We start from the raw sequence: 11,419 nt of genomic DNA, 5'->3' as shown, positions 1-11,419 counted from the left end.
CAGACTTACTTTTGCATTCCAGTGGTATTTCCTTCTCCATGCTAAACTCTCGTTTACAATTATTAAACCAGGTGACAATTGCTATTTGTAGCTGTTATACAAGACAATAATTCCAACGTATTATTTTTAATTGCAATAAACTAAAATATTAGTAGAACTAAATAGCTTACGTTTCAAATATTTTTTTACAGAAATATGTCTGGTGAAAAAAAAAAAAAACATAGTCTGCATTTTTGAATGACATTTCGCATATTTGCCAGTGGATGTAAGGTTGAAATTGAGCCCTCAAGCCATAGGTGGACTTCAAGCTTTTGTTTTCCAATACATAGTTTTCAACATCTGGTTCTGTATTGGCTCATCAAGAAGATCAGGCATAGGAGTGTCTTGTTCTGTCTTTTGTTGTATTATTTAAAACCACTTATACAAATAGATTTGTTGATTAGTTTTAAGTCATGCAAGTCACTGGAGCTTCAGACAAAAATTGGTATAATCGATATATATAAAAAAAAAAAAGCAAAAGCTTGATTCATTTAAAGATATTTTTTTTTAAAGCAGCATTTAAGAAAAAAACCCCAAAATCATAGGCACAAGTAGTACAAAAATCCCGTATTTTTACAAACAACAAAAAGAGACAAATTCATCTCTGCCTTATCTTGCATTCAATGGGAATATTCTCTGAATATTCATCCTGCCAACTCTGGGCTGTTGTATCAGTTGACAAAACAGTCACCTGAAGGTCAGCCCCTGAGGCACTGCTTTAGCTTCTCCAAAGTGCTACTTTTTGTTTTTTAAAGGATTGGAAAATAAGAAGAGAGAACACATATTGTTCTTAAATACCTAGACTTTTATCTGTCGATCTCAGTTAAAGGCAAGGCATTAGCTGGGAAAAGTGATGATGATTTTGCCCATGTTTGCTCTTAGTTTCCACATAAACTGCAATGTCTTGTTTCCAATGTGATTTCACAGTAGAATAGGCAAGCATATTAGTTATTTAAAAGTAAATGGAATTTTTTTCAGTGAAGATAATGCTGAAGTGATGTTAATACCTCTAAGATGAAGAAGCAGCAGTGGAGCACTGCATCTACAGCAAATCATATTGTGTTTATCCAAACCCATGATACTCAGTTCATACCACTTTCATATCATTTTATTGTTGCTCAGTGAATTTCTTGGTAAGAAAATCTACTGGATCTTTTAAATTTGTAACAGTCTCAAAGCAGATTCACATCACTGCTGCTACTGTGCCTCTTGCCCTATTTTTGCAATTTGCCATCGTTGTTTTTGTTTTCCTCCCCACAAATACTATTTGGAAAGAGAGTGGAAAAAATCGACCTATTGATCATGTTTCCTCACTCCTCACCTAGTACTCACAGCAGGCTGACATGCAATTCTGCAAGTTCATTGCAAGGACTGCAATCTTCAGAAATAAAGGATGATACTAACTCAACTAAATCACTGCAGTGGAGTTTATTGACATAAAGCTACAGGCTATCAGGATTACTGACAATAGTAGTCCCAAACTGGGACTATATCCTAGCTACCAAAGAGAAGACTATTGATGGGATTTCTTACATTCCTATATTTTTTCATATGATGGAGGAAGAGGAGAGAATTAACAGAACTAGTGGAGGTATGCAAACGTATGAGAAATATATACATATATATCATATATATGTGTCTGTGGCAAGGGTGTTCAGATCCTGGTCCCAATTCTCATCCCTCTTACCTTTACTATTGTGGGACAAAACATGGGACAGCTCGAGGTCTGCCATTATGTGCCTGTTTCCAGCATGGTCATTGTCTACATCACCTGGCTGCTTTATCTTTGAAAATGCACGAAACCACTTAGCACCTAGTTCTGCAAAATTAAGAGAGGTGATGCAGAGATAAGAATCATTCCTTTCAGATTCAACGCTTCACACAGAACTGTTTTGCCAGTTGAAGGGGCAACTTAAAGAACACAGAAACCAATGGAGAGAATGGTCTTATTTCACTATGAATAGCAAGGAAAGACAAAAGTAAAATTATACATTTAATAAAACAAAAAGCTTACAACTTGGCTTTAACAACAAGCAAAAATAAGCAATTAATGCACTTAATCATTTACTATACAAGAGAGAGAATAGTGATTGAGAAAGGTACATCACCAAGTACCTAAAGAGTCTGCAGTTTCAATTGCTGGTGAGCCCCATTTCGCAGAGAGGACCTGGAGAACTCTTCCTGTCAATTGGGAAAATCCTACACGATGCATCTACCCATAGGGGAGATTTCTGAGTTTGCCATGAAAAGGAGTCCAGTTTTTATCAGCCCAAATCAGCCAGTCAAAGTCACTTGTTTATATTTTTAGTGCAGAAACACCTGGATCTGATGGCACACTGGGTCAGAGCCCAGGCCTCAGCTGGGTGGATTTTCCCTAAAATACCATATAAACAAACCTCTATTCATGTCGGTTGGGAAAGTTTCTTAAAATGATACATTTCTTGCAGAAAACTATGCAAGATTATGGGAAAGTTTCTAAAGCAGCCCGTTTGGTGTTAAACAGCTGGCATAAGCATCTTGGTCATCTATTTTTAGCTAAATTATACTGATGGTGTTAGTCACACAGTGCCCAGGATCATAAGTCAATCCTAGCTTAGGCCTGCTGCTCAGGACTCACCATATGAAGGACATATTGATATTCTTTAGATGCAAATTCTTAAGCATTTGATGCTTTCTTACAGGTAGTGCGTGTCCAGTGCACCAGATCACAGAAATCACTCCCTTCTAATATTAAATGTCAAGCAAACATCTGTATCTCTACAACCCATTTTCTGAATGCATTAGTCTGTATTTCTTGCCTATATTTTTCAGTGTTTACAATGCAGCAACCAAGCCTTCTGATTCAGGCAGTAATCATGAAAAAGTCTGTGGTATGAACCCAGCTCTATTTAGGAATTCTAATAGCAACCCAAAAGCTACTGGAGACAAGAGGATGAGAAGAGCAGGGTCATGGTTTTTTTGAGCATAAATCAGGTTTTGGAATGTTCTAAGCTGCAATTTACATTCCAGGGTCAGAGAGCACTCCTACTCAGTCATTATCCAGCTGAGCACTACTGAGACCATACAATCATTACGTACCTTTTGCAAAAATAGCATGTTCACTATATGCACACAAAACCTCCAGTGATTTAGTTAAGAAACACTCTGTCAGTCCTAAAGCAGTCCCGATGAAGTATCCTTCATTGAAGCACATGTCTAATCTGGCAGTGCTGGGTGATGTTCCCCAGACACCAACGAGGGAGGGAGCGTGCTATCTTGCACTCCTCTAAGTAGAAACCTACTGCATGTGCTGGCTTTGCTTTATTCAAAGAATCCACCAGTAACGAAGAAAGGCTGCATTTTTTCACCAGGGTATGTTACAAAGTCTGTCTGGTGTTCATGCAGAAATTTCTGCAAATTTGTGTTTTACACATAACCATGATAATCATCATTGTTAACTGAGCCTTTGGTCTGGCTACAGGCTCTTAGGACTCTGAGAAATAGCTGCAGCCTGTCAATGAGATTAATTTTCACAAACTTGAAAGAGGGTTACATTAATGTTGTTTTAATTGGTAGATTGTATCAGCACAGCCTGCCCTGGCAAAGTACTCATTTATGTTAAACTAATTTCTATGTATTGCATTGGAGTTTTATACCGGTTTGCAAGACTTAAATTTTAAAATCTTTTTTGTCACATAAGTGCCTTTTTTAATAGCACAAAAATTAAACCTTTTTACACACTCAAATCAGAAATTTGAGCAAGTTTGCTACTTTCACCTATATATATTTAAGACGTATTTTGATACATTCATCTAGTATCCTTAAAATTATTGGGGAAAAAATAGTGAGGTGAGAGTGAGCAAAATCACAACAAACAAAATTTGCCTGCTTTCAAGACAGCAAATCTTTGGATCCAAATTTCTGGGTTGCTGACTTTAGTATTCTTCCTTAAAAACATGCAGCAGACACAAGGTGTAGCCAGCCTCCCCTGTAGAACCCTTTGGAGACTCCAGTATTTTCAAAGAACTGTTTCCATTAAGGATATCATTCCAAGGATATTTTTTCCTGTGATCAAAGAAAGTTCTCTCTTCAATTTTTTTTTTTTTTGCCTGACACAACTACAACATAATTCAAAGAAAGCTTGGGAAAAAAAAAAAGAAAAAAGAAGTAAGGCGGGGGAGGTGGGGAGGAAGGTAAGTTTGGTAATACCGATAGAAGTATTGCATCCTTCAATGCTAAATGCGCAGCACGCGCTGTAGGTTAGGCATGGCTAGGAATAGGATCAATATTGGCAAATTCCATAGGCAAGTGTTGGGTAACATTTGTGAAAGCGGTTACACAACGGGAGTGTTTCATACAGGTGGTCTCTGCAGCACCAACAGCTGCACACCGCCGCAGTGTTGAGGCTGGTCCCACAGCACTTTCCGATAGCGCTGCCCTTTTTGGGGGCCCGGTCTGGAGCAGCTGCAGGTCCCCGGGATCTCTCCCAGGCTCCTGCCTTTACACATATCAGGGTGCGGGCGGCCGGGACCCCCAGAGGCCCCAGGGAGAGAGCAGTGCTGCGAAGCGTGCCGGCAGCTCGGTACGCTCCCCAAAGCCGCTGGCTGCAGCGCGGAGTGCCCGTGTGGGCCCTGGCCACCAGCACGGCGATCCTCCTCGCAGCCGGGGCACCCCCGGGGCTGGGAGCATCGCTCTCGGAGCTACCAGCCTGCTCTGAGGGGCGCCCACCCGCGGGGAACCTCGTCTCCCCAAGGCGGTCCCCGGGAAAAGCTGGCGGCGGCCCCACGGTGCCGGGAGTGCCCGCTCCGGTGGCCGCCCCCAGGGGCTGTCGGCAGGCTCGGCGGCGCGGGAGGCGAGCGGTGCCCTCGGGGCGGCCAGCCAGACTCCCGCACGCTCCGGCGGAGAACGGCCGCAGGGCCGAGGAGGAGCGAGTGGAGCGGCCGCCGTGAGCGGGGAACGAACGGGGCTCCGCTCTTAGTCAGCCGCAGCCTCCGCACGAGAGGGGCACCTCACCCCCTCGGGCAGCGCTTCTCCGGCCAGAGGCCCGGGGCACGCCGCAAGGAGCCCGCCGGGACCACTGGGCGGCGGAGGAGCGGCGCCGTGGGGCGGGGCAGCTCCTCCCCGCCACCAGCGGAGGTGGGGCCGGGCGGTGCCGTGGGGCAGCGGTGGCATTTCCGCAGGGTCGTGGTTTCACGGGGAAGAGCTCGTCTCGTAGCCGCGGTGGAACGACGGCTGGCCGGCCCGCCCGAAGATGACAGACACCCTGCTGCCCCGCGGCTGCCAGGCGGCGGAACCGGCGGGGGACGGCTACTTTCGGAAGGTGGGGGGCTTGGTGGCCAGCCCGGGGCGGGTGGGGTGGGTGCACAGGGGGCTGCGTGCCCGGGACGGCGCCTCCCGAGGGCGGCTCAGGGCCCAGGGCGGGGGGTCCTTTCTCTGTCGTTCGCGGTCTGCTTTCTCCCGGCGGAGCGTCGTGGGCTCCGTCCTGTGGCAGCCCACGGGGGTGGGGAGCAGCCTTGGGGGGCGATGGGGCAAGGAGGCGAGATAAAGAGGCGAGATGGGGAGCTCGGCCCGCCCGAGCGCGGCTGCAGGGACTTGAGCCGGCGGAGCGCTGCGTGGGGACCCGGCGGCCCTCTCCTGCTTCTGAGCTGGGCGTCACCCTGACGGACAGGAGCCCTCCTAGCTCCCCAAAATGAGTCAGATTGCACTTGTCGACCTTCTTTTTGCTGTCTTTATTTAATTTTTTCCCCCCTGCTCCCTTCCCCGTTTGCTCCTCGCCGCGTCTCCTTGCGCGCTCTCTAGTGAACTGCCTTATGTACCTGTAAGAAAGTTTATTGGATGAAGGTAACGAAGTTAACAGATTCGTTAGGAAGTTCCTAATGAACATCTGCCCTAATTACTTTTCAGACTGACTGGGCGGCTAATGCCATAACTTGCACCTGAGTTCTTTCTGCACAACAGTAATTATAGTTAAGTATTGCCTGTAATGCAGCCCTGTGGCGTCCTGTGAACTTCACTGGAGGTAAAGGGCAGTAAATGCCGTTTTCAGAGAGCTTTGACTCGGCCTCCCCTTGCTGTTTTTAAGTTTTCAGCACCTGTAACTTCCGTCCGTAGGTTTCTGGTCGGGATGTAGGTACACGGGGGTTTTGGTGTAGATTCCGGATCCAAGAGCATGAACTGTGTAGTCTGGAGGGAATAAAAAAAGCTGAGTACATCAGGTTGTTGCTGCTTGCCTTTGCGCAAAAATAGCCCCATTACGCACTTCAGCAACCACCTGGATTACGCGGTGGGGAGGCACAAACGCTTTGCTTTGTTGCCCTCTTTGCAGGCTGTTTGATTTTTTTTTGTCACAGTATCAAATTCATAAGCCTGCAGGAGCTTAAACAATAACATTGCCCTTTAGCAGAGAAACTGTTTCTAGCTGAAAAGAGCCAAGCTTTACCTGTGCCAGCCATGCTGCAGGGAATCACTGCCACCTTGTAAATAGCTAGACAGACTGAAACATACTTGGACCAAATCTTGTCTGGCTTCCTTACTTGAGTAATCCTACTGTAATATTTGGTGAGTAAATTACTTTTTTTCTCAGTAGTCTTTAGCAGGACTTTTAGCAGTCCTTAGCAGTCTTTCTCAATCATACCATGTGGCCAAGTTGTAATTACTTAGTTTTCATAGGTATGTTTTCTATGCTGTAGGAAGCTCATAGGCTGCCTTCAGGCATGTTGGTAAAAAAGTTGACTTTTCATGAACTTAAGCTAGATAAATCAACTCTTCCACATATTTGTTTTTACTGATAAGGGTTAACTGAAGTTTAGTAGCCAAGTTGCACCTCAGGTCATAAGAGTAGTAGATCTTCTACACTCAGACTTGCTAAACAACTGAGTTTATTTTAAATTAACTTGTTATATGTTACAGTTAAGGTCTCTGAAATAGTATTAGATCAGTGTAAAGCCTATTGGACAGGAATAAAGTTTTTCTCATATGAAAATACTGTAAGATCAATTTAATACCTAATCATGAGCATCTTTCCTATTTCTTACTGCTTTAAGACATAAGTAATGAAGAAGTGGGAATCTGATAAAATCTGTGTGAGCCGCATGCTGCAATGAAACATTCTTCCCTCTGTTCCCTCAGATTCTGGAAAGATTCAGCCAGCTCATAAGTGTCTTTAGTAAAGTTACAAACTTCAGATTAGGCTAGATGATCAAAGCCTTTGGTCCCTAAAAGTAAGCAGGAAAACAGTGTACCTTATGTATGGTATGTGTTTGTTGAACGGTTCCAGAAGCCAGAGCTTTAATTCCGACTTAGAAGTTGTAAGTGAAGGGGGAGGAAAAACAAAACACCAAAAAAATGCACCAAAACAATCCCGCTCCTGGAATCTTTGACATGTACAAGCTGTGAACCCAAGGAGATACTTAAAATGTGGTTTCTACATGTCCCTGTGAATGGTGTACTTGGTGATTTCATGTGACTGAAATTAGTGACAGCTTTTGATGGGTGTCCATGGGTCTTCCACCCTTCCCCTGAGTTACCTTGGTATTGTTTTCTCCTTCCTTTCTAAATCACACTATTTGTTTTCCTGATGAGATTTGAGGGGTTACCGCTTTTGTTGGTGTAGAATCACATGAATTTCCAAGGATAGTCCTTGTGTTTTTAGCTCAAAAGGTACTTAATTAATTGAGTTTTTTTTATTCTGTAAGCTGTGTAGGAAGGTGAAAACACTTGCTTTGCATCAGTCCTGCTCAAACATGGCTTCCAAGCACTACTTACAGTGAGGTTGCCTCCCATACTTTCTAAGAATATTGTGCACAATGAAATTTTATAATTGAGAAAAATTGGGCAATTCATAAAGTATCCAATTGTTTTAGACTCTTGATAATTTCTTTTGATGAATGAATTACTATGGGAAATGTGTTTTAAGTCTCTCTAGCTCTTTTGTGTATTATGCTTTTTGAAGTTTTAAGTACAGCATACCAGAAAGCAGCCCTCAGTATCCCCAGGATGCAGTATGTAAAACAACTTAATTTTTGGTTGGTGCCTTTTTTTTTTTTTAAATGTAGGGAGTGGGACCTGTAAAACTATGACTGGCTGTCTATGAATGGGGAAACATGCACAGTCGTGTTTCCTGCTTTGAATTCTGTTGTCACACTAAAAAGTGACTGCCATGTGAGTCTGAGATGTGATGGGTGCCAGCAACTAAAGTCCACTTGCACCCTTTCTCAGATTTACCCTCCCCATTCCCTTCCAGTGATGTCAGAGCTGCTCCAGTTGGACCTTTCCCCCTTTTCCTTACCATTTTCCCATTATCTCCTTTTCCCCCATGGCAAAGACCTCTCATTTATATATGCAAAATTAAACTTTTCCTTAAACCTGTAAGATGCTTTGATCTGGCTCAATGCTGGTGTGTCTTTTGTTGGTGATTTTTCTTTTTTAATAATCTAATTTTAAGGAAATTACCTGTGCAGCCACACAGGGTATGTATAACTGTATCACTGTTGCTCCTATTCATTTCCTCCTATATCACACCTCCAAAACAACCCTGTTTAGCTGTTTGATAAGCTGCAACCAAACTTGTGAGTAAAATACTACTTTTAAAAGCAAAACAGACAACAACAAACAATATCCTTGTTGGTGTCCTGAAGAGGGTATGACAAAATGAAAGAAGCACCTTACTTTCCATCAAACAGAAGATAGAGCTTCTGACTGCAACTTTAATTTCTGGGAAGATAATGTATCAGGAACTGGTTCTGCTACTGTTCTGTTTATCTTGGCTTAGTTCAGTGTACATTGCCAGGGCACACTGTACCTGTTCTCCTAGATGGTGTGAGTGCTCTTGGACCATGGGCCTCATATCTTGACCTATTCTTTATGGAGTTTCACATTCTTTCACTGTTGCTGACAGCAATCTGTGAATCAACAATGCATATCCCACACATCCATCCAGATTCTGCCCCCAGTCTTGCTTCTCTATGAAAATAATGACAAAACTAATGATAAGAGCAAAGAACAATTTGTTTTAAAAGTAGAGCAAAGCATTTAGACAGGAAGTATTTTTCAACAGACCAACAGTAATTAAAGCAGGTCTGTTGTCATGGGCTGCTTTGCTTACATAAAATGCTTCTCCCAACCATGGTTATTTTTTACACCTGCCATGGTTCTTTGGCTTGCTTGGCCTCTCAAATGTCTTCCTGGGCTTTTTTAGTTACCTTTGAATTCTTCTGAGAGAAACAGCTTTCTTTTTCAAGCTGTTCTCCCCCTTTTTTTTTTTTTCATTTTTTTAGCAGCACACCACCCCACTTAACCAGTAAGCTTTTGCAAAGTAAATATCCCTGAGACACATCAACATACAGAACTCAGGATATTTATAATCCTCATCCAGTCATGGGATCCAGTGCTTGTGTGATGGACTATTAGTAGGGTTATGCCTGCCTTGTTTTTTGTTTGTTTGGGGATGTTTTTTGGTTTTGTTGTTTTTTTGTTTTTTTTTTTGATGGGTAGGAGCATAACAAGGAAGAGATACCTAGCAAGTTCTTTCTACTCTATTTTTCCCACCTTGGCTTACTGCTTTGTAACACGTTACACTGGCCATAACTTTTTTAAGTTCCCTCACCAGTCAGGAAGTTGCAATAAATGGTAAGAAAAAACCAGTTAATTTTCCAAGGTCAGCATTTCTGCAGCTCTCTGGGTATTGGCTGGCTCATCATGAAGCATCCTGGCTTCAATTTGGTATTTCTGGATAGCAGTCCACTGTGCTACACAGAGGCAGAGCAGTAGGACAGCTAGCTTAATAAATCTTTAGATTCTGATCAGTTGAACAAAGATGAAGAATTTTTTTCCCTTCTGTGAGGCTAGATACTTATCATACAGACCAAACTGATTCAGAAAGAATGACTGTATATTAGTCCCCTGTGTCTGGGAAGAAGGCTAAAAGCAGAAGCAATCCATAAGTAAAGCACCAGACTGCAGATGATGATAGGTATGGTAACTAGCTAATGAATCAGTACTTGCCTAATTAACTCTGTGAACTTCCCCTCTTTTTAGGCTTTTTTCTGCAGGGCTTCCCCCCACCTGTTGTTAATGTATCAGTTTACCAACCTGCCACACCTGTCCTTCCACTAGGGTTTAGCTCATGGGGTTCTTTTTAAGTCATTAGTAGCCAAGCAACCATCAACATTAGCATTGACACAGGAATATTTATTTGGCTATTTGTTCTCTTTCCACTTGTCTGGCAGGACAGAAACAACATAGCAATGACTCATAACCCTTGTCATCCAAAATCCACTTATTATATACAAATTCATAAAACCTGAAACAGAAGGTAGGCCTTCATGTGAAACTAAGAATCATCTGAAACGTGGTTAGTCAAGAGACAGATGCCTCTGATTAAACATGAATGTTAATTTTGCTTAGTGAGTACTGTGACAAGATGGCGTTCAAGGAGGGAATACATATTTGGAATCTAATACAATAATTAGTTCTTTAACTTCATATTAATCTTTGTGCCAGGCACTTAGAACTATAAAATACTTTGTTCATGGCACAAGCAGACCAGGCTCTGTAAGACCTGACCTTCCCTACCTCTTTATTAAAAGAAAAAACAACAACACGCTCAGATAAAACTTGTGCTTCTGAAAGATCTGCAGTATATAGCTAAATTTTCAAAACATAGCTAGTGCTAACATGCAGAAAGAAACATGCATTACAGTACTGCAAGAAGGTAAGGAAATGACAATTTAGCAGGACTTGGGATCGGTTCTAGAAATACTGGTGTGAATACACTGGTTGCTATGATTGCCATTAGAACCAGAGAAATTGTGTGCATAAGTTCCATGCATACTTCTTATTTAAACATACATGTTTAAATAGCTGGAAGATATGGCCATTTGTGTACACTGTTGGGCTTGACAGGCAGCACAGGCTGCACTGGCTGGAAAGGACTGTTTTCCTTTAAGTACAGAGGCACACCCAGTTTCAACTCTGTGTCACCTTCAGACAGTGTGGCTCATCTTAAAAGTTCAAACCACTACTCTGTAAATCATATTTATGTTAATTTTGAATACTTACTGCCATTACTCACTGTTTGGCAAACAGTCATGATTTTTGTGTTCATCATGACTGGACTTCTGGCATGAAACATGTAGAAATGCTGTTTGGGAAAGGGATCTTCTACATGGAGGAAGACAAAACTAAGCACTTGCTTGGACCTGTTTGCTAAATAACTTTTAAGTACACAGAATTTGTGCTTTATGCAAGGGGTATCTTGCCCAGTCTTTCTTGAGGGTTTATTTCAGATACTGGTTATTTTTACTATCCTCTACACAGACTTCTACCCATTGGTTTTATGCCAGCTTGATTACAATAAAGAGTTTAAGCCTGCAAATGAATACAAATTAGCTGAGTGTCCTCA

The 11,419-nt window shown here is 42.5% G+C and overlaps 1 protein-coding gene and 1 long non-coding RNA gene across 2 annotated transcripts in view; one reads left to right on the top strand and one right to left on the bottom strand.

The window, feature by feature from the left end:
• The first annotated feature begins 5,006 nt into the window (after nt 1-5,006).
• RHPN2 (rhophilin Rho GTPase binding protein 2) overlaps nt 5,007-11,419 on the top strand; it is a 29,680-nt gene continuing 23,267 nt past the window's right edge. Inside the window, exon 1 of the mRNA XM_005530113.3 lies at nt 5,007-5,338. Within this exon, the coding sequence (XP_005530170.1) occupies nt 5,270-5,338 (69 nt within the window). The 5' untranslated portion in view covers nt 5,007-5,269. The remainder of the gene's footprint in view (nt 5,339-11,419) is intronic.
• On the bottom strand, nt 5,634-8,962 carry LOC148183172 (uncharacterized). Its single transcript, XR_015773755.1, has 3 exons — nt 8,819-8,962; nt 6,111-6,201; nt 5,634-5,834 (listed from the first exon to the last, which is right to left on the bottom strand). It is a non-coding gene; the product is annotated as an uncharacterized LOC148183172 (long non-coding RNA).

The sequence above is a fragment of the Pseudopodoces humilis genome, chromosome 14, assembly GCF_049639895.1.
Source record: "Pseudopodoces humilis isolate 2021_Gansu_Grassland_sample_001 chromosome 14, ASM4963989v1, whole genome shotgun sequence".
In the NCBI taxonomy this organism is placed as follows: domain Eukaryota; kingdom Metazoa; phylum Chordata; class Aves; order Passeriformes; family Paridae; genus Pseudopodoces; species Pseudopodoces humilis.
Note: the sequence above shows the minus strand (reverse complement) of the source record. Positions and strands in the feature narration are given on the sequence as shown.